The following is a 22,642-nucleotide window of genomic DNA, read 5'->3' as shown; positions in this document are numbered from 1 at the left end:
AAGGTTGCCATCTGCACGGTAATAAAATAAACAAGTGTTGCCGACAAAACTTTACAACAGATGGCGCTTTCGAAAGCTTCTTATGTCATTTATTCATTCACACAACCATGTAAAAAAGTCAAAAACGAAAAATTAAAATAATATATAATTATTCAATAGATGGAGATAGCCTTTTGTTTTTTGTATCACAAAAAACAGCTGCCCTAACCCTAACCTTGTTCCTTTAAGTGGAAAAAATCTTCAAATTTAACCATTTTTGCAAATTATTTACTAAAAAACACTTCATGAAGTGGACCGATATTATCCATTTTTGCCCTTGATCTAGCATGGATGCAAATATTAGATTTTGCAAAGCTGTAGCAAAATCTATTTCTGTGCAGAAAATATATTTTTTGAAAACTTCGACCTTTTGTTGGGGAGGTCCCAGAAGGATTGGGCCGAGATATTCCATCTTCTCACCAGACCTTGGGTGTGGAAAATTTGAAGACAATTTACTCTTTCATCACATTTTATGAGAGTTGTAATTATTCAAAATCTTGACCCTTTGTGGGGGAGGTACTTGATGGAGTGAACCGATATTGTCCATTTTCGCACCTGACTTAGCACTGATGCAAATATTAGGATTTGCAAAGTTGGAGAAAAATCGGATCATCGTTCCTCTTTCGGTGCAGATTTTTTTTTTTTTTTTTTAAATTTTGACTTTTTTGTTGGGATACCAGAAGGAGTGGACCGATATTGGCCATCTCCGAACTCGATCTAAGTTTGACAAAAATGTTACGATGTACAAAGTTTGGACCAAATCGGATTCTCCCTTCGAAAGTTATCGCGCGCACTAGACAGACAGACGGACGGACAACGCCAGATCAACTCCAAATGTCCTGATACGGATTTTGTCCAAAGAGACCTAGGGTCTAAAACCGTTATTTCGACTAGGCACGCTTTGACCATATCAATTTATATATACCCTCTCTAGCCACTGGCTGAGGGTATAAAAAGAGTAAAGCTATTTGTTGTATCGTTTTATTCGATTTATTGTAACAATTTTTACCCCATTTTACGGGATGTCGTCTTTTTACCCAAAAGTACAGAAAAAATAGGAACATGAGAGTGAAATTTTGAAAAGTTGCATACGGAGAGTTTATTAAATGTTACTGGAGAAACCTTGCATAGATAGAACAATTTATACAAAACTCTGAAAGTACTACCGTTCACATTTTTGACGTTATATATGCTCTGACTTATAGACTCCCGATTTATAAAACTCTCTTCTTTATAGACACCAAATCGACTCTTTACTTTTTCTACTTCACACAATTCTACACCATGTGTCTGAAATGAAATTGCACCAACAATATCAAATGTATCAGCATGGCTTGTAAGAATTTAATAGCTATACGCATATCAAAATCAAAGAATCCACAGAGATTAGCTTGAGGTGCACGAACACAGAGGTGCAGCGAAAACATATCCATCTAAAATGGAAATCCAAAATATTTATTGATTGTTACAAAACTCTAAAAAACACGTTCAATACTCACAACATTATCCAACTCCTTGTTGTTGAAAAAATCACATTTCCATGTGAGTTCCATCAGAACTCTCTGTATATCCTTCAGGCACTCCTTCATGTCATTCAATACATATGCCGTTACAAAAATCTCTCCCATATTTATAAAGGCTGCTTGCAGAGTTAAAATTATCACAGGAATTTGAAATATCCTCGGCGATGTAAACCACAGGATTATCAAGTTGAAGAATAAGGCAATCAGCGCAATCATTGCTGCCAACATTATGGACAATATTTGCCATTGGAAAATGATAAACAAGTTCTTAGTAGTCTTGCAAATATCTCCAAACACTTGGGAAAGGCGATGTATTCTAAATGAAATTGAATCTCCTTCGAGTTCATCCAATATCTCTTTGACATAATGTAGCGCACAATTGGCATAACAAATGCCACAGAAAAAGAAATTTATGGTGTAAATAGTTAAACACTCCAAACAGCCGAAATAAATGGACAACAAAATAAAACTCAGTGAGGGTTCTTTGGCAAACATAAATATTCGAAAGTAGAACATGATCATCACACTCATTGTTGTTAGGATTTTTGACCACACCAACCGATCGTTCTTTTTGAGTATCTGGTATCGTTTCGATTCCTTCAAATTATGGAAATTCTCCAAGCGCAATTTTTCAAAGTCTTGAATCACACAGTAAAGATTTTTGCTATGCCACCACACTCCCCATAGGGTGAAAAATAATGCTGGTAATCTCAAAATGGTAATGGCATAGTTTAAAATGACATAAAACGATGCCTTCTTGTAGGCGGCATTGTCGGTAACGGGTGAGGTGGCAGCAAAGGGTAAAAATCCACAATAAAGTAAGTGAAGAATGCCACAATAAATCCTGTTGTAAATTCCCTTTTGTGAGAAACGCTTTGTCTTAAAGTTGAAGGGCAAATTCAATAGACCAAACAGTTGAGTGATGAATACAACCACATAAAAACAAAATTTGAGAATAGGGTTAAGTGTTAACGATGTTGGTTGTGACATTACTAATTTGTTAATAACTCTTGCTACGCTGAAAACGCCGTCAACTTTATTTGTTGTTGGACGCATTAAAGGAAGATATTCACGATAACAAACACACACGTGCATCAAATTAATTATTAATACATATTTGACAGCATAACTAAGAATATATACTTTCTTGTGGTTAGCCGTAATGAAAATCGTTGGAACACAAGCGGCTATAAAGTTGTCAAGCTTATTCTGGTTACATTCCATATTTTGGTAGCTTACAACTAAAAGAAAATACATTGCCAGTGATATTAATTCAGTTCTATAATTGTTTTTTTTTTTGTTCATTTAAAATTTATATGACATGATTGATCAAAAGCTGTCACATCATCTTGACACTATTATCCAATTTAAAATATTTAAATCTTTTAGATCTTAAATAGAAATATACACTAAAAACTAATGAATGTATGCAGCGTTTCGTTTTGTAATGTTGTGTTATGTTGTTGTTGTTGTGTTACTTAAATATAACATATTCAATGATATTTTCTTAGAAAAATATACAAAGATTAATAATTAACAATAAAGTATTTTTTGCTTTGTTTTTGTTTTGTGTGTCTCATTTCATAAATCACAAAAATAATGGCTATAATTTGAATGTACGTTCATTAACGAATTTTAAAGAAACCGCGAATGACATATTTATCGAATCAAATGAATGAACAAAAATGAAAAGAGTCTAGATACAAAGATATTTTACATTGTTGCTAAAGTAGAATGTTGGAACTTAAAAAAAAAAAAAACATTCGTTGCTTATGTTATATTATAATTAATTAATATCGCTAATGTTACTATGTATACATTATATGAATTACACAAATAATAATTGAAAGAAACTCTCAGGTTATAAACAAGATTATCACTCTGTTATCTTAGCATTTGGCAAATGCTTATACAAAAAGATTTTCAACTATTGTATTTCTGTGTATTGTGTATGAGGTGTGCGCACAATACAATAATAAAAACCATTATCATAAGCACTATTCAGTAGTAATTGCGCAGTTTAAACATACGTCCTAAATACGGTGTGGCACTTCTTATGCCACAATATGACTATTCTTATTAAGGTCTGTTAGAAGTTCCGCGTCCAAGTCTTCTGCTTCTAAAAGATCCGCGCAGGCGTCACCATTTGGCCGATTCGTTGAATGATTGCTGGTGGCATTCGTAACCACCACCACGGGATTGTCGATAGAATTTTGCCTTCTCTCACGTTCCCGCACAATGTGTGGGGCTTCATTGAATTCGTCTAGTTCATCCATACCTAGTGAAACAAAGGTATTCAATCAGTAAATGAGTTGTTCGGAAAAAGTTCGATTTTTTACATACCTGCGTATTTTGAGCCTGTCAAAAGCAAATACTGTCCAGATCTATTTGGCCACAAGAGTCCTGTCATAACACAATATGCCAAACAATCAGCTGAATTTGTTATACCCAATAATAATTTATAGCGCCACATGGGGCTCACTTGTAATGCTACTATGGCCACTATCGGAAGATAAATAAACCACACCAGACTGGATGCTCCCAGATGTAAAAGGAAATCTAGTTTTTTAGATGAATGTTCATATTTCATGGTATTGCGTAGTTCGTACAGGAACCATAACATGAATGTGGTGCTATATATAGGAAAATATTAGAATAAATTTATTATCTAAAACAGCAAAGTAATTTATATTTACCGTAATATAAGAACTATCCAACCAGGCCAAGTTTGATACTCGTCCACATCGGAAATTATATCAACTTCCGTCTATATTCATGAATAATAAAATTATACAAATTTGTAATGCATGGAAAATACACAAACTTACTCTATTCCAGTAGTAGAGGAACACATGAAAAGCACAATAGGGCACCCATATACTCATCAATATAATCCAACCGGTGCGACTTATTTGTTGACGTGTTACAGCCCATCCCTTGGCTAGCAGTAGCAGTATTAACATAAATGTGGTCTATAGGGAAAATTGAAAGAGGCATACTACTGAGAAGAACTTGTTGGCACTATTCACACTTACCCTACTAACAATATCTAAAATGTCTCCGGATGTCTGCAAATTTGGCAATCCTTTGCCATTGCTGGCATATTTGATCAGATGGGATGTTATTAATACTAAACTTACGAACTCACTTAGCAAACTGATTGTAAACAACTTTGTGACAGGATGTTTCTGCAAACGCACCGCGTAAATTTGCATGGGCAGTAGAACAATGTAAACCAACAGGAATATTAAATACATTTCTAAAAGATTCTGTTGATCGAAGGAGAACTCATATGTAAGGGGATGATCGTCTGAATTGTTGGGATGGCCATTTACAACATGAATGTCATAGTGCAATACCGAAATACTGTTATTTAAAAACGATGCTGGCGCTGTTAGGGTATCATATGCGTGCCATTGACACGTTGTTCGATTGCGATAACAGGCCACAATGGCCATATACCAAAACCTATAATAAAAATGTTTTTATTTCAGAAATGTAAGAAAAATATTAAATCGCAAGGGGTATTAAGCAATATATCAATTGGGGCTTTTAAGTTAATCAAAAACCAAAAATGCATCCCCAATTGCCGGGACAATTATTTAAGATAGTAAAGAAAAATTGAAAAGTAGTGCGTGGAAAACTGCCTTGATGTTGTCAGTTTTAATATGACTTCAAGGTTACTAACGACGATCTTTTATAGTTTTTTATTAGCAATCACGACAATGAATATAATATCTATGCAAATATGGCTGACATGAGTCAGAGGGTTTCTACTTGAGAATTTTCCAAATGTGAGTGTGATAAACAATGAAGTATCTAGATATAAAACTCATCATAACCGATAACACACAGGTTTAGATAGGAACGAACCTAACTACCTGGTTCATTTTTGGTCACTGACAACTTGCCAACGACATCGGTCGTTGCTTGTTTATGGTTCTGCAAAACATCTGTTTTTTTTTTCATACGAAATTCTCCTTCCGCAAATAGAAACGTTTTTTTTTTTCGTACCAGATAAATATAAAACATTGTAAAATAACAAGAGACACAAAGACCAGAGAAAGTAATACGAGTGAGGATCTGGCAAGTTAAGGGTGGTGCTAAATTTCGATACAAGTACCACAGAATGAAATGTAAATAAACGACATGGAGCCTATGTGCTTTACTATACTTTGGTATCTTGATCTGTGCAGCGCGACAATAGTATCACACAACACAGTATCCGTGGAAGCTTCCAGCTTTGGCAGCTTTCTATAATAGAAAGCATATCGAATCAATTTTGAGTAGGTATATATTTGAATTTTATACGAAAGATTTATTATATGATATTTAAAAAAAAACATATACCTATATGTTTATTGTTGTTTTGAATTTGAATATCCAGAAAATACGTAATAACAAATTTTTACTAAGTAAAATACACTCGTATAGAAATGTATCTAACATCCTATAGTAAAAATATTTTAATAACAACTTAAAGTGCAAAGAAGAAGTTTTCCAAATTCTTATACCAACAATCTTCGGAAGCCATTAAATCTCAACCTGTCACTTAAGATCAGACACAAACATTTCTTATCTTATCTTAGGGCTCGCTGTCGTCTTCTTGATTTTTTGGGACACGTGGGGGGTTGGAAATTAAATTCTAACACGCCACAATAATATTGATCAGACTGAGAAACATTAACAGACAAATAACCCAAATGACCCCCAAAATTGCATTTGCCAATTGGCAAATCGTATCTAGCTACCTCCAACGCCACCCATACCGCCCTCTTCGTTGACACTCAAGGCCACAAGTAATAATAAAATCAAACAAACCTTGGCTGCGAGACTTCACTGATGACATAGGTAAATTGATGTCCTGCAACGACATTACTGGGTGCGTCTTCATCCTGGCATAACTGGCCCTTTGGGCATGGCACTCGTCTAAGAAAATCGCGTTTACCATGGGCGTTACAATCCGGATCGTAAGCCAAGTACTGGATGTTTTTGAACATATGTTGACATGCCAACTCGCGACCGTAGATGCTCAAACTGCGATTGTGATAGAAGTCGACAAACGTTGATTTGTCCAGTACGACAAGAGTCACTGGCTGATGAAACTCATTGTCGGATGTGATATTGCCATATATGTAACCGAAAGAGTCCTGAGGACGGTGAGACTCTGCTTTCTGAAAACCGAATTTCACGAGAAATTTAAAGAAATCCTGTGTATCAAAGGACCCCTGCAAGTGTGTGGCATCCACGGTCCAACACAACCACATCAACATACATATGTGGATTTGAGTCCTCCCTTTCATATTCATATATTTTCCTTTCTTTTCTCTTCTTTTGCCACCTTTCACTTATTTTTCTTTTCACTTTCTCATTAAAAATCTTAACGACCGGCTTTGACTAGTGTTTAAATCGCTTCTTTTTTCTGAACATTTGTTTAAGCACACACACGTATTTTTACTGTTTTTTGTTTAAAATTTCAATTATTCTTTCAAGTATTCTTTGGCATTAACTTGTGTAATAAGGATCTATAGATCGAAAAACGACAAATACTGTAGGCGTTGCAAAATCGAAAAGAAACGGTTACTTTGAAGTGACATGTCAACATGTAGAAGTCACATAAGCATATCAAAAGCAGAATAGTTAAACAACTTGAAAGGAACTAGAAAACAAGGAACCGAGAAAACTCTACAGTCTTATGCTAGGAACACAATTGGAGCGAACGACGAATTTTTTCGCGGCGTATGTTCGTCGTCAAAAATAAAACACATATGTGTATATGGAAGTGCACACAATCACGACACCGGCGAAAATTTCGTCGGTCGCCGCGAACTCAATTAGCTTTATTTCTATTTCATGCGCCGGCGACCGGCGAACAAAACAGTACAAGGTGGCCATACTTGTACGAATTTTATGTGTTTTAGTAAAGAAAGTAACTTTTTACTTTAAAATTTGTTATGGTCACTCTACTATCTGTTACTCGTATAAAAAAAACATAATTAATTTGTTTATTTATTTGTGTATCAGTATTGTATTTATCAGTGAATTTATAATAGAGAAGATGGACATAAGTGAAATTATAATAGAGAACGTAAAGAATTATGTGTTCTTGTATAATTCATTGTAGTCAACAAATGAGCAAAAAGTAAACAACTTCATCAGCTGATTTATAATTTCGTCGGTATTGTGTTCCATACGACGAATTTTCGCGGCTCATTTTGTCGCCGCGTAGGGCGACATTCGTCGTTCGCTCCAATTGTGTTCCTAGCATTACTGTGTAAAATAGACTTTCAAACTATTGTTTTTTTTTTATTTTACATGATACAGATGATAATGCGATTTTTGGCTGTGACCGACCAATGCCCTTCCAACCCAACCTAGTACTAAAATGTATTAAACAAGAAAACTTGATCTATTAGTTATTAGTAACTTTAAAATTACATAGATCTAGCCTCAAGGCTGTGCTTCAAGTTTAACCTTCCTTTTCTACCTTGTATTGATTCTACTACGGTCCAGGCTGTATCAAATACAATATATATATTATGAGTGAAACAGCAAAAATGTATTATTCTCCCCAGTATTGTTTCTAATTAAAATTACAGTTTTTTTCTAGTTTTTTGTAAAGTTAAAATTTAGGAAGACAATTTGCCCATGGTACAATGAAATCAAGGTGGGCAGAAAATAATAATACAATAATATAATAAACAAAATAATGCCTATCTCAACGTATGCAAGGAAAACATTTTCGATTTTTGTAACGAAATAAACATGTAGAGATATTAGAACATGATTTTAAAAATAAAGTATGACCTTTTAATCAGTTTTCGCGTTTTTAACTATTCATTCAAAATCAATGCAACAAGTTGCATTTGTTTTGATAGTAATTCTGACATTACAATCCCTACAGGTAGACCTCGTTACGTGCAACCTTTTTCAAGTTAGCCTATATTGCCTTCAATGCATGGTAGAAGAACATAGGTAGACGCATCGACACAGCTGCTGGGACAATGAACTGTCAAAGCAAATTTAGAATTGAAAATTTTGTAGAAAACTTATTAAAATTTGTAAAAATTGTTGAAAAACGAGTATTATAATATACTCCGAAAAACGTCGTATATGAAAACATATAAAAATATACTTATATTTGAAAAGAAATTTAAAAATTTTTGACATATCAATGCTCCCAAGCGTTGATGCATCTACCTGTATTTTTCTACCATGCTTCATTGTTACATGGAATCTACCCGTTTGTAGTACATACAACTTTTTTGTACGACACGTCATTTATTAGTCACATCACATACACGTTACGTCTACTTTACTTAAGGAACTAATTCAACTTACGACAATGTTTATGTACCGACTACCATCTACCATAAGTATTCCAACAACAACCAGAAGCCATTTTTCCTTGAAAACAAATGAAAATAAATTTTGAAATTTTCTTTTCGCGGCGGTTTTACAATTGGCCATAGCTCTGCCTCCTAAGTTCTCAGAATAAAATCGATGCAATATGGAAAGTCACTATAAGGCATTAAACAAGGAATTGGTGGAAGAGGTCCGGTCAATGAGGACGGTCATGTCGGAATATCATACTGAGATAGTTCGTCTGAAAGCACAATTGTTTGAGGCGGAGACAACTGTTATCAAAATGAAAACAAGATGCTCTTCACTTTTGAAAACCTTCTTCCAAGATCAGTTGGAAATTTTAGACCCCGAATCTCCTCTGTTGGCATATTTTAAAAATGGGGCCCAGCCAGTACCCAGTGGTAGGCAAAGTACACTTTTGGCGGAACAGGCAAGACGGTCCAGTTCTGTGATTCAAACCCCTAGATCTTTTAACTCTACATCGCCAGTTCGTTCTCCAGCTGAGGTACAAGAAATACAGGAAGAAAGTCGGTCAGAAAATGTTCATTGAATTTAGAACTTGGTCAAATTTAATAAATAAAATTATTTACAGAAATGAGGAAGAAATGGGAATAATTATGGAAGAAATTGAAAGTGGACCCAATCCAGACACTGAAGAATTGTACGTATCAACCTTCTTTAAATATATCACATTTTTTAATTATTTTTTATCATTTTTATTATTTAGCATTACCGAGACAACGCAGAGAGATATAAGTGAATACATGGCGAACATGTCGTTGGCCTGCACCGCTGACACTACTAACGACACGAACGACAATGAGGCAGAGGCTACAACGCCAGATGTTCAGGCTTTGGGAGATGTGACGAATACAATAAATCAATCAACAAATAGAGTTGGGTCGTCACCAAAACGGAGAGAACATGTTACTGTAGCCAGAGGCAGATATAGAGAACCGCCAGGTACGCAAAACCATATTGAGAATGATACTGAAGTTGATGAAGAACGACACTACACACGTTCAGGGAAAGTGTATTCATTCTCATCGTCCTTGCCGATGTTCTCTAATGACTGTAAGTTATGCCGCACCATTTACTTAGTTTCTCATTCCTTTATTTTTATTTTGTATGCAGGTGAAAGCGATCGAAGTGCTACACAGGATATTTTCTTAAATGGTTCAGCAACTGAGAATTTTCTTGAAGAAAACAGCAGTACTCCAAATACCAAGGAGAAGTCATTGAGCAGGCCACAAAGAAAATGCAAACCAAAATCGCTGAAAGAAATGTCATTACATTCTAAGCTAAGAAGAGCATGATATGTTGACGTATACAAAAAGACTTGCAATTTTATAGTTTTTATTGGCTTTTTATTTTTATTTGTTTTCAATGTTGTTAGTCGACTTTATTGTAATATGCCCCACAAATATAGTTTTAAATGTACACTAGTAAATTAAGAGCCTTACAAGACTATTTTAAAATACAAGAAAAAAAAAAAACAAAATAATTCTAAATAGATTCTATAGATATATGTCTCTTCATTTCCTATTATGGCATATTTTAGTACAAATAGGTCTTTCAATTTATTGGATTTATTGGATTTACATCGAAGCCACACTACTTACATACCTCCGAGGATACACAATTCACCGACGCTCTTCACATTTTTATAAATTCACAGTAATGTCATGAATCATTCAAAGCATATTATTTTATTCTCAAGTCTCCAATCACAGTGATTTATATTGCTTCCATTTCTTTTACATAAGACACAATTCTTTCTATGTAGGTCCATATAAAATATAATTAAATGTTGTTTGCGTATAGAATTGTGGTTTACTGAATGTAGAATTTTTAAATCTACAATATCCTGATAAAAGTAAGTAATGAATATATAAATATATTATTCTGAAGTGTAAATAACAATCACATTTCATTGCTTTTTTGCGGTTTCTGTAGCAAAAGAAGTGTGGACAATACTGAAATCGGTTATTACTAAGAAAAAAATTTATAAAAAATAATAGATCTTACCCAATGGCATGACACTGGCAGTGAATGATCACAAAGTCCTATGGTTTGTAGGATATAGTGATAGTTATAATCGCAGTATCAGAAATAAGATTAATACCCGTGATAAACTTCGAAATGCAGATAGATGTATATTTGAACCTCTAACTCATTAACATTTTTGATTAATAACTTAAAATAAAAGTAAATAAATAAAATAATACTTTTTCTTTTATGATTATTGAATTAGAGAAACTCGTTCAGGCCCATCTCACAAAATATTTAACAATTAATGCTTCTGTAATTACAGCTACTCTCCCTTTGCGTTTTTCTTTGGTTCGAGGATGAAGTTTTTTCATCCTTGCTTTGTTAAAATGCACGAGTACCACCAGTAAGTACCAGTCTTCGGTTCTTTTTATATGTTAATTAAATAATGATAATGAAGAGAGCGGGTTTAAAGTAAATGTTCATTGTCGATTCGTTCGGTCATAAAGACAACTTAACCAAACAGGGTTCGTTGAGTTGTTTTTGCACAGAAAATTCGCGTTTCATTATTGCCGGATAGCTCTAAAGGATTGTTGATGGTCCTGTACATGTATGTATGTGCGGCACAGTCGTCATCGTAGTCCATTTTGCTGCCTGTGTCGTGGTTGTAGTTGTTCTTGTTACTGGTTTGGTTCATTGTGAAATCCTTTTTATTACAGAAAGAATATTGCAATAATCCATAAAGTTTGATTAAAAATAAATGAAAATCCTTTGGAGAAGAGGTTGTTGTAATGATAGTTTAACAACAAACATCATTAAATGTAATGGGCGGGAAAACAATGATGTTGTCATTTTTTATGGAGGAGCAGCTTATGGCAGGACAATCAACGAAAATTAAATCGCCAAAGATAATAGTCATATGGTTTGTGTATGCAGGACAAGCAGAAAGAGGGAGAGAAAGAGATATCAAAGATGAAAGCAATTTACTTTGTATGCCAGCTAATGGGAGGCAAAAAAAAAATAAATTGAAGTAGGCTTTTTCTAGGATGGAGAGTTTTATTTCTGTTGAATTGTAGTAAAAATAAAAACAATTACTTGAAAACGTTTAAGGTTTTAGGAATCTCTTGTTTAAATAGTTTGGCCTGAACGTTGTCCGTTCGTAGTTTTTACATACTTCACAAACATTATTCAACTTTTGTGTTTTTAATGTCAGTCCGTAGATGAGATTTTATCATAAGATTTTCATAATATGAAACCATACAGGTGTTTGGTTTCACAGGCGATATACTATGAACATGTTGAATCAAAAATCATTAAGAGTTCAGTCCAGTATATACATTGTGTTTTAGAATTTCAGTTCTTTTTCGGCAGTTGCTACATTAAGTTGTCCACTATTTAATTTTTTCTCGCACCATGCCGAAATTGTGCAAGGCCATGTTTAATACTCAACAGAAACCAGGTGAAAATAATGGCAACATTGACGATGATTTGACTTTAACATCGAGCGTGAAATTACTGCAACAACAAAGGGAACCTCAAGAACATAGAGCCACCACCATCACTACCAACAGCTCATCTGTAGAGAAATCCCACACCAACTCATTGTCTTTGAAGAATCAACAGTTTCCTGGCAACAGTAAAGTCAAATTTCAGCACCGGGATGTTGTGCATGTTAAGCCCTGCGAAAAACGACTAGCACCAAATGAGACAATTCTTAATCAGAGACAAGCCAAACGACAAGAGTTGCCGCTTTTAAACCATGCTGTTGTTGCTGACGATGGTGACAACAGCCCCACCAACATCGGTAACATCCATCACCACAACATAACAACGGCAAGGCGCATACGACGACCTCCTTTATGGATGGGCCACCATGAGAAGACTAAAACCAACGAAAACGTCAACAATTACCGTGACGCTAAAACAAAAATGCCATTTCTTCATAATGATGCCGTTGAGGAGGATGTCCTTGCAGCAGCTGATGACAAACAAAGCGACTCTGGCTGTCGAACCGGCTTATTGGCAAAGGCACATTCGTTTATTATCGAATTTCTGCAGAACTCTTCAATTCATGGTTTTGGCTATTTGGCGAAAATGGGATTAAATTTCTTAGAAAGGTAGGTTTAGTCGTACAAATATGTACGAATCGCTTTTGATGTTTCGATAACGATTGAGGGAAAATATAGGCTTTTCATATGAAAAACTACTTAGTAATAACAAGCCAATGCCAGTCAGTATAGTTGTAAATTTTTGAGAATAGAATTTTTGAATAATATTAATATTGGTAATGTTGGTTGTGCAAATACAAATGTACAGTTCTTAAGAAGATAGGCGATTGGCATAGCTGCATTACGGAGATTTTATGTAGAAATATTATGTCTTCTACATTACACTTACTCTACACTTGTATTTTCACTTATATACCATAACTGTGTAAATAGGTAAATCTGTCAATACAAAATGATACATATCCTGACATATATGTATGTACATATATTCATTAGTTAATTATGTTTAAAAAGATTTATGCAAATAGAAACAAAAACTTCACGTGGCTTAGTGTTTAACGAGAGCCTGTTAAGCTGATTAATTTCCATGGATACATAAACAGCTTTAGGTTTTAAGCATTTATTAACGATTTGATCATATGCAAATTCCTGAAAATAATGTATTGCAGGAGAAATTATTACAACAAGGCCAACATTACTTTATCTTGTTTTAAATTCGAATTACATTTGTCCGTCATTGTTAAATTTACATTTTGACCATATGCATGGGGTAACAAATGGTTGGGTATTGACCAATCGATTTTCTCATGTGTGTATTTTTTTACTGTCGTTCTCTCTTTTTAGGACATTGTGGTTTGCCTTCATCTGTGTGGCAATATTTAGCATTATATCGCTTAGCCGTCGCACCTGGCAACGTTTCCAAACATCACCAATGGTTATCTCAATGGATCGTAATAAATTGGTTTGGAACACCAGCTTTCCATCACTGACTGTGTGCCCCCACAAACGCATCGATGAGCTTAAAGTCGAGGAGTATATAATGTAAGTATGTAACTGCGTTGGAAGCATTGTGGTCTGGGGGCTTGCATTCCACTCCAAACCAAAACCATTGTAGATCATGTGGTTGGTCGTGTATGACTGTAGTGGTGGCGGCGGCGGCTGCAATGACTTTGTTTGATAGTTTGTCCTCTAGCCAGCATGGCCACAATACCAACCACAATGCAGCTACCCAATTGAGAGTGGATTAAAATTTATAGGTTTTTATAAGCTAGCTTATTTTATCTTTTTTGGCATGGTAGGTAGGCGATGGATATATAGCAAAGCTTTTTGAAGGGCATGTGACCAGTGGACTATGAATGTAAAATGAAATTCAATTGAAAATGCATGGCATTGACTGGATGTTATTAAAGTGACATTAAATGGAAATGTGTGTTTTTCCTGATAACTGTTTTAATTATCAAAATTACACGCGCTTTATGATTTCTAGTGATGAGATAGATTTATAAATTGTAGGTAGTAGCTGTGGAAACAAGTAAATCCATTGACTGAATGAAGCAATGATAACTAATATAATTAATATGAATTGTTTAACACCGCGAAGGGGATACAAAGAAGGGGTTTTATTTGGTATGCTTTAAAATAAGTATTTCGGTCCCGAGGCCCTTTAAATTGTTTTAGACATTCAAAATCTTTGAGTAATTTAATAAGGTAAACTAAAAAGAGACAGAAAAGTTGTACAATGAAGCTTCAGAACATTTGCGAAAAAAGAAACAGTATCAGATGGCACCGCATAAGTAACGCCCGTATTTATCTTTTTTATGCATTTTCCTAAAAAATTTCACCAATGCTAGATCCAATCCCGATATATTTGTCAGTGAAGAAGACAAGGAGGGCTTCAAGGTTTTTATTGATAAATTAGCACATCTATCCTATGAAAATATTGATCAACTGCCGCTGAACAATTCGTATGGCATTGAGAGCGATCAATATCTCGACTTGCTCTATGAACTGAAATGGCATTTCGAACCGGAGATAAGCAGCGGTGCGGCAGTGAAAATGTTCATCTATGAAACACAAACGGAATTTGGTACTTGTCATTCGGTGAATAGTTTGGTGGCCCGTTATAATTCCTATGAATATTGGAAGAGTAAACAATGGAATCTTTTACATCATGGTGCGAGAGTGACAGTCCATCCATTGGATGGAGAAATCTATGCACAAATTATTAATCTCTCAACGGCTTACGATGTGTTCTTTCATAGCTCTGGCGATATACCGAGCATAACAAAACAGCGTTACACATTTCCAGAGACCGATTATACCACAGTGGAATTGATTGCACTGGAGATTTATACAGCAGAAGCGGGTAAAGCGTAAGTATTGAGAAATTTTATTCTTTTTGGATGGGGTAAAATAGGGTTTATTGTTTTGTTTGCAGATTCTCCACCAAACAACGAAAATGCCGTTTCATCTATGAGGCCGAGAATATGCTGACCGTTCCCGTTTATAGCTTCGGCATGTGCATGGCCGAGTGCCGCATGTTTTTGGCCTTGAAAGTATGTAACTGTGTGCCACATTTCTATCGGAATCGCTGTGAGTAAATCTCTTAGCAGTTTGCATATACAAGAAATTATTTTTGTATTTGGATCGTATTTCTAGTAAGAAATGGCCGAGTTCTACCCATTTGTGGTCTGCAGGGTCTGGCCTGTGTGGCTAGTTTGAAAAGTAAGTGGTGATGTAAGAAAGTCATAATTTTTTTTATTGCAAATTTAATTTTAGATGAAATGATATCCCTAAAATCGATTAAGCATAAAATCAATTGCGATTGCCTGGCTAATTGTGATGACTCCAACTTCTTTGTCCAATCTTATGTAAGTAGTTTTCCTGTTATACGATTTATCTAATTGCTGGCGATTTCAGCGTTCCCGTGTTTGGTTCCTGGGAGCCAATCTCCAGTGGGGTATTATAGATTATCCCAAAATGCAATTGCGCCGTGATGTCCTCTTTTCCTTTGCCGATGTATTGGGTAATTGTTTTGTTCCAGATCCATTAAGGAAGTCATAATGACATTTTTATTTTCTCTGACAGTTTATATTGGCGGTCTAGTGGGCTTCTTTTTGGGTTGCAGCGCTCTGAGTTTTACTGAAGTGATTTTCTATTTTACCATAAGATTGGCAAGGAAACTATTTTCTTAAATTTATTGCTTTCAATTGCTTTGTATTGAAATAAATATATGTGTGTCACTGTTGTGATTGTTGTTGTATTCCAGGAACTTAATTATTGTAATTGACTAGTTGCTATCAGCTTAATATGCGCATTATCTAGTCTGCCCTTATTACAGAAACAATGACATATTTGACAAGCGAAAATTCTGAGATTTGTATAAATTACAGACCTAAATTTGGTGGAAACATTAGGGTTGGGGATTAGAAAATTGCGATAATGTTTTGAAAACTTTTGAGCATGTCAGTAGCCAAATTATTTAAATTTTATCAATTTTCTGGATACCTTTAACCAGAAAAAACCAGCATTGAGAAAAATGATTACCTTGATGAGCATCCTACACCCACCACTTTAAAGAGGGTGGCCTTTGAATTTTGTAGGCTACATTAGTTTAAATAGGCTTTTCATATATTTTGGGGATATCAAAAATGGGGTTCTACCCAAAAAATCAAGTTCTGAATTTCTTTTAATTCCAGACTATAGACATTTGGTTAGTTCTGAATTATGATGTAGACCAAACTTTTCCCTACCCTAATGTTTTTAAAAACATTGTGCTCTTGCAGATTTATTTTCTGTAATTTGTTTTGTTTTGCTTCCTTTAGCGCTCTCACAAATTCCCCCAAAGGATCAATGAATTTATGTTTATTTTCTCTAGTATCCTGTCGTCTTTTTTTGAAAATTGTTGTCATTGGCATTTATGGTTGTCGAACTTCCTGTATTGGTCGTTGATAGATGATTTGACATAAAGGCTAAATGACATCTTTCGAAAATTTGTACAAAGTTGACATGCAGACTTCGTCGGAATGCATGAGAGAGTGTGTGTGTGTGTATGTGTAATACACAACAATAACTAAACATTGGCTTATACTTTGCAGATGACATCAACGTCAAATGTCATCTTAAATAATGAAACTATCCGACAAGTATACTCTGGCTACAATTTTCCAATGACTGTTTGGTTCGTCTTTGGTCTAGTTATTTTGCTATTGCCAAGCGATGAAAGAAACGGTATTTTGAGGGGTATGTGGGAATTATGGTTATAATTCAATGCATGGCCTATATAAGGTCGGTCAGTAAGCACATCTGACAAAAGTAAGTTTACTACCATATACTCAGCTATCAGGTAACAGTTGATAATTTTCGTTGGTGTTAGACATTTTTAATGACCAAAAATGTCAATTTTTTATGTAATGAACAAATGAAAAATATCAAATGAATCGAAATAAAAAATCAAAAATTAATAGAAATATTTTTGCGTTGATGATTTGGCAATTGCTTCTAAAATTGTTGAGGCACTTACGCTTCAATGACAAATTTTGGTGATTTGACAATCTTTTGTCCCGTCTTTTGTAATCGCATGGTAATGTTTCCATATTACTTTTCCATTATGTGATTGATTACAGATTTTCCGTATTCCCCCGTTTGAATCCAAAAAAGTCAGCTCGGTTTGTATGCTTTATATACCCATACAACCTTTCCCTCCATTATCAGTATACCCTCCAAGAAAATATTTTTGCTACAAATAGTTTACCATTGTATTCGAACAACAATAACATACACTGCAGGAGCAAACTGCTAGCTGGCAGCGAGCGCTGAGAACCGAACAAATCGTAAAACATTTTATTGTCAATATGAATTGATTGTAAAAATGGAGAGTAAATGCTGATGTTGACATTTCATTTAATCATAAATATTAAATAGAAATTCCTTCATTTATGAAACATTTTCCAAGGGTCAGTCAGTCAGTTAGTCAGCCAGTGTTTGTTCTTTGAACGAATATCGTTGATAAGCCACGAGAGATTGGGGCGATAGTGAGGGGGAGGGGATGGAGACAAGTGACTAGAACTTTATGAAGAACCCACATGTCTGTGTATGTGTGCGTTATGTTTGGGGAGACCGGTATCTGTGTCTGCGATAAGTAATGGTTATTATTATTGTTGTTGTTCTTGTTGTAGGCTGCATGTTTTTGCTGAGTTGTTGTTTGCCGAGACATTTGAAGGAGAATAGTTATGATATGTATTGCCATTACACGCACATGGACATACTTATGTTGTTTGTTATGGAATTTATAAAAATGTAACAACAAAGAGTGGAATATTAGGATGGAATAGAGGATGTTTTTAATGTCTAATAAAAAAATACATCTATAATATACATAGTATAGTACGGTTCTCTTACTCATTTCTTGAGTTACCGACAAAAATAATAAATGAAATTTATCGATAGATTAGACACCAAAATAAATTAGTCGCTATGTCCTACCCACAGCAACAGTTTTGACAACTTTAATTTTGACGTTTCATTAATCATTTTACATCAGAGAACTTAGAAAATCCTACAACTGGTGTTCGTTAAAAGGTTTGTTTTTCGAAACACCCTAATATACATACTAATAATAAGTATACCCCGTTTATATATATGTTTATGTATCCGTTTTATGTTTATACAACTTTTTCCCGTCTGATGACTTGACAAAAATACCCAAAGAAGGAAAAGAAGAAGGGAAAAACAGGGATATGTGTCCAAATGCGTAAATCCTATAGGAATGGCAGGGTTGGTTGGCTGGCTGGCTGCACAAATCAAAATGGTCAATCAGTGAATTGTTAGTTTCATAAGTTCTTTGAAAATTATTTATGACAATGTCATAATCGGTATATTTAGAAATTGATAGAACAATTACACCAGAAACTTTTAGCTTGATCCGGCAAATGAGTTCAGTAGTTAGGCACATGTAGTTAGCCATATGTAGGTCAAAGCAGTGATTTCGTATTAAAGTTGAGAAACATTAATTGGCCAGACAATGTGTTCTCTTCTTTTTGTAAAAATCCGTTTAGTTCAGGGGGAGATGAAAAAACTGCAACCAATTTCAAACTGCTGTCATTTCTAAGCCACTCGCCCGACAGCTGTTAAAATTATTTCAGCGACAGCCCATTATATTGTTTACAAGCGTACAAAAGCATTTTTAGCAATTTAGCAGAAAAAAAGTTATTCGTCATTGAATTAAAGCGTCATTTCTTTATATTTGGCTGGAAAACCACAAGTGGCTATCGTTAGAGCACTCCAACATTTAAAATCGAATAAATCTTTGGGTCTCGTACCATCGCTCGTTACCGTGACGCTGACGAAGCGTAGTCCGATGTCAGGGAAGTGGGCGGAAGAACAGCAACATCAGCAGAAATGGTTCGAAAATTAAAAAAAGCGACTTGATCGAAACCCGCTTCGCAGTGGCCGAAAAATGAGCTGAACATATCGCAATATTCCATGCGACAAATATTGAAAAATGATCTGGGGGTATCGTCATTGAAATTTCAAAAGTGCAAGAACTTACATCGCCACAGAAAGAAAATAGACTCAATAGAGCTAAAGAGTTGTTTCGCTGGTCACAAAGTGGTGAACCGCAGATGAGAAAACATTCCTTGTCCGGCAGTTTGTAAACAAACAAAATGATCGTGTTTACTTTCCAAAGAGGTCAGCTGAAAATGTGCACCTTCGGTTGGCCACCAGAACTCATGCGTCGACCATGGTGATTGTGTGGGCCGCCATAACAGCCGATGATCGCTCTCCGCTCGTATCGACCGTGGCATCAGAATAAATGCCGAATATTATCGCGAAAATATTCTGGAGGGTTATTAAGGCCTTGGGACTTCAAACATTTTGGCCGCAGATCTTGGACATTCCAACAGGATTCAGCACGCGCCACCCAAGAGTGGTTACAAAATTAGGTTCCTCGCTTCATTTCCAGCGCACAATGGCCACCACAATCTCGGGATACAAATCCGTTAACTATTGTGTCTGGAGTATTTTGGAAGGCAAGGTTGGCACTAAAAAATACCAAAGTGTCGATCACCTCAAGCAAGCGCTTCGCCGGGAATGGACCAAAATACCGCAGAGCAACATTCGGGCAGCGTGTGATGGTTCTATTGACCATTTGAAGGCCATTATTCGTGCCAATGGTGACCAATTCCAAAATTTTGAAACGGGTGGAGACATGGGCATGGCTGACTCGATGTTGGACTGTATGCTTTATAGGGTCTCTGGAGATTATTTCGAAATAATGCATACGGATTGGTAAAATTATTATTCTCACCATGTGGATCTCACATTACTCTCTCTCTATCTCTCGTTCCCTTTCTAATATAAATTCATTCATTAGTATTATTATTTGCCAGTGTCTCCCTATGGGACATTTGATGCCCAGATTAATAATCCTGGAATATATTTCATTTTCGTTATTAAATCCTTTTCATTTTTCCCAAAATATCCCTTGGAATTTCATGCCTAATTAATTTCATGTTGTAGTAATAACATTGAAATGCTGAAATCTATCTAAGGATTTTAAATAAATTCAACACGAAATACATACACACACACTCTCATACGCACATACATACACACATATATAATTTACAGTAATCCTTAGATACCAACATTGTGCATGCAAATTTGCTACAAGCAATTACCAACCAACCGTCGTCCATCCCTTAAGGCAGTACAGCGGACACATGTGTTTGGGGGGAAGATAACCTGTGAGGTGTGGTGATGTTAAAATCCAGCCTGCAGCACCAGCAGCAGCGCTGGCAGAGGCAATGACAAAAAAGGTTGATTAATTTATAATTCTCTTTTGTTTCGGACACTTTACACCATTCGCATTCGCAATATGACTGTTTTAATCTGGTGACTGGCGAGCGAGTAGAGAAGTAGGTGTAGTAGCAGCCGCAACAAGCGCATATAAATATCCATATGTAAATTGAAATTTGCGAAAGGACTTTGTTACAGTGTTACACCGTTACGCATATGGTCAGTTGGAGTAACTCAGACAGTTTAGTCCTACCTTCTGCCAAGGCGTACTAAGCAGGTATGTGTTTGTGTACCATAAATACAGTTGCAAGTCTATATTTGGTTAAGTATTTAACAGATAGTCAAAGCAAATTCGTACATATGTAATTGTCTATTGTTGTATGGGATTGTGAATATGTGCACACATGGACATACCAATGTACACATGTGTCTGCTGTTCTCCACCGAGTCCCTTGGGTAAAAGTTGCTGTGTTGCAGGGTTTTAGTCAACAGAACCTGATCTTAGCTGAGCGACCCAGTCATACAGCGTAGCCGGCCATCCAAACGTACCGACAACCATATGACTTAATTTGCCAACGGTAAACGTGAAAGTAGACCCATAAGTGGGTCCTTTGTGTACCCTCTCTGTATGTCTGTCTCTGTCTGTGTGTGAGTGTGTCTGCATTTAAGTTAAAGCTGGCCTTTGTGAATATCTTTAGGAGAATATGTGTAATTGTATTTGGTTGAGAGGGACGTGAAAGCATGTGCATGTGTGTCTCTGTGTGTGTGTGTGCGTAAAAGGGAGTTACGTATTGGTTGTTATGACAGATCCATTAACACATTTGCATAAATATTCATGTATGCAAAGAAGATGATGACGATGACGACGACAATGACAAGGCGCAGAAGAAAAGTAAAGCCTCCTTCATAAGGTTATCACCGGATCATATCCACTACAATTGTTCTGCTACAGAAGGGAAACGAACTCTTGCACTACCGAGCAGCTCTGGCATAAGGTAAATGAAGGCAAAAAGTAAAAAGATTTAATTTTAATCAAGGCAACAAGGCAGGGCAGAAACAAAAAAATCCTTATGAATAATTATGCAAAATGTATAATTTGTTACAATCACACAGACACACACAGATAGATGCACATTAATGAAGTAATGGAATGTCAGGCTCAAAAATTTAGCTACAGGATTTAAATATCAAAAATTATAAACTTAGTTTATTTGTATTTCTGCCAAACAATTCTCAGGAAATGCTATATTTTCATCACACTATTTACTTGTACAACAAATGCGTCTTTAAAAATTTAGGCGGATCTATTTTACTATTTTCGGCGCAATACCAGTTGAAGAGATTAAATTATATTATACTGTTAGTCCAGTGGTCATGCAACTAGATCCCTTCACATTAAATGTGTTATTCCTCCAAATTAACCTCAAAACATTAACCTCAAACGTTAGCTGTAAGGTACACGACATAAATCTTCTCCCAGGCATTTTGAAGACATCCGCCCGGGGGGGTGATTGCTGCCGAATAACTGGCATGGCATTCGTCGTATGCCTGTCTTGGAGTTTGCCTCTCAGCTTGAGTGCGAATTTCAGTCAAATCTTACAAATAGGATATCCTTTGTCACCCATACGCCTTGTTGCACATTTTAATTTCGTTAAAATCCAGCGGAAAAGGAAAGACAAGGCCTCAAAACCAAAGAGGAACGAGAATTGCAATGACAAGAGAACCGGCAACAGTAGCTGAAGCAGGTCGCTTGAGCAAACATCTCAGCCGAGGATGCAGTGGATAAAGAATTGCAATCGCTACATACTCACTTGTGGAGCATTAAACTATTCCAGGTGGCAGTTAGTGTTGTTGTTTTTTTATCTTCTGTCATTCTCATTGCCTGGCATTGTGACTGTTGAAGATAAACTTTTGTAT

General features: G+C 35.7%; 4 protein-coding genes across 4 annotated transcripts; 2 read left to right on the top strand and 2 right to left on the bottom strand.

Annotated features, from left to right (window-relative positions):
• Nucleotides 1–300: 300 nt before the first annotated feature.
• Nucleotides 301–2,867, bottom strand: LOC131800406 (gustatory and pheromone receptor 39a-like). The gene is made up of 2 exons (XM_059119257.1): nucleotides 1,539–2,867; nucleotides 301–1,472 (listed from the first exon to the last, which is right to left on the bottom strand). The coding sequence occupies exons 1-2, from the start codon at nucleotides 2,865–2,867 to the stop codon at nucleotides 1,317–1,319; spliced, it is 1,485 nt and encodes a 494-aa protein (XP_058975240.1). The 3' UTR covers nucleotides 301–1,316.
• Nucleotides 2,826–7,121, bottom strand: LOC101899186 (integral membrane protein GPR180). The gene is made up of 6 exons (XM_005185211.4): nucleotides 6,384–7,121; nucleotides 4,598–5,030; nucleotides 4,391–4,534; nucleotides 4,259–4,329; nucleotides 3,906–4,195; nucleotides 2,826–3,840 (listed from the first exon to the last, which is right to left on the bottom strand). The coding sequence occupies exons 1-6, from the start codon at nucleotides 6,869–6,871 to the stop codon at nucleotides 3,617–3,619; spliced, it is 1,650 nt and encodes a 549-aa protein (XP_005185268.1). The 5' UTR covers nucleotides 6,872–7,121; the 3' UTR covers nucleotides 2,826–3,616.
• Nucleotides 7,122–8,927: 1,806 nt separating this feature from the next.
• On the top strand, nucleotides 8,928–10,377 carry LOC101899015 (uncharacterized). The gene is made up of 4 exons (XM_005185210.4): nucleotides 8,928–9,458; nucleotides 9,520–9,588; nucleotides 9,655–10,001; nucleotides 10,062–10,377. The coding sequence occupies exons 1-4, from the start codon at nucleotides 9,073–9,075 to the stop codon at nucleotides 10,241–10,243; spliced, it is 984 nt and encodes a 327-aa protein (XP_005185267.1). The 5' UTR covers nucleotides 8,928–9,072; the 3' UTR covers nucleotides 10,244–10,377.
• Nucleotides 10,378–12,027: 1,650 nt separating this feature from the next.
• Nucleotides 12,028–16,187, top strand: LOC101888259 (sodium channel protein Nach). Its single transcript, XM_011294955.3, has 8 exons — nucleotides 12,028–13,033; nucleotides 13,769–13,966; nucleotides 14,776–15,297; nucleotides 15,363–15,517; nucleotides 15,584–15,649; nucleotides 15,704–15,795; nucleotides 15,845–15,950; nucleotides 16,013–16,187. Exons 1-8 carry the CDS (start codon nucleotides 12,330–12,332, stop codon nucleotides 16,117–16,119), a joined length of 1,950 nt encoding a protein of 649 aa, XP_011293257.1. The 5' UTR covers nucleotides 12,028–12,329; the 3' UTR covers nucleotides 16,120–16,187.
• The last annotated feature ends 6,455 nt before the right edge of the window (nucleotides 16,188–22,642 follow it).

Source organism: Musca domestica, unplaced genomic scaffold (genome assembly GCF_030504385.1).
Source record: "Musca domestica strain aabys unplaced genomic scaffold, Musca_domestica.polishedcontigs.V.1.1 141, whole genome shotgun sequence".
NCBI lineage: Eukaryota > Metazoa > Arthropoda > Insecta > Diptera > Muscidae > Musca > Musca domestica.
Note: the sequence above shows the minus strand (reverse complement) of the source record. Positions and strands in the feature narration are given on the sequence as shown.

What these genes read in the sequence shown, in the direction of transcription:
- LOC131800406 (XM_059119257.1), bottom strand. Translation starts at nt 2,867, where the DNA reads ATGAACAAAAAAAAAAACAATTATAGAACTGAATTAATATCACTGGCA. An exon ending in ACAAGGAGTTGGATAATGTT is followed by an intron (nt 1,473 to 1,538) that starts GTGAGTATTGAA and finishes TTTCCATTTTAG; the next exon opens with ATGGATATGTTTTCGCTGCA.
- LOC101899186 (XM_005185211.4), bottom strand. Translation starts at nt 6,871, where the DNA reads ATGAATATGAAAGGGAGGACTCAAATCCACATATGTATGTTGATGTGG. An exon ending in AGTGAAGTCTCGCAGCCAAG is followed by an intron (nt 5,031 to 6,383) that starts GTTTGTTTGATT and finishes TTTTTATTATAG; the next exon opens with GTTTTGGTATATGGCCATTG. An exon ending in TTTTAGATATTGTTAGTAGG is followed by an intron (nt 4,535 to 4,597) that starts GTAAGTGTGAAT and finishes TTTTCCCTATAG; the next exon opens with ACCACATTTATGTTAATACT.
- LOC101899015 (XM_005185210.4), top strand. Translation starts at nt 9,073, where the DNA reads ATGGAAAGTCACTATAAGGCATTAAACAAGGAATTGGTGGAAGAGGTC. An exon ending in GAAATACAGGAAGAAAGTCG is followed by an intron (nt 9,459 to 9,519) that starts GTCAGAAAATGT and finishes AATTATTTACAG; the next exon opens with AAATGAGGAAGAAATGGGAA. An exon ending in GCCGATGTTCTCTAATGACT is followed by an intron (nt 10,002 to 10,061) that starts GTAAGTTATGCC and finishes TTTTGTATGCAG; the next exon opens with GTGAAAGCGATCGAAGTGCT.
- LOC101888259 (XM_011294955.3), top strand. Translation starts at nt 12,330, where the DNA reads ATGCCGAAATTGTGCAAGGCCATGTTTAATACTCAACAGAAACCAGGT. An exon ending in AAAGTCGAGGAGTATATAAT is followed by an intron (nt 13,967 to 14,775) that starts GTAAGTATGTAA and finishes CACCAATGCTAG; the next exon opens with ATCCAATCCCGATATATTTG. An exon ending in CTGTGTGGCTAGTTTGAAAA is followed by an intron (nt 15,650 to 15,703) that starts GTAAGTGGTGAT and finishes ATTTAATTTTAG; the next exon opens with ATGAAATGATATCCCTAAAA.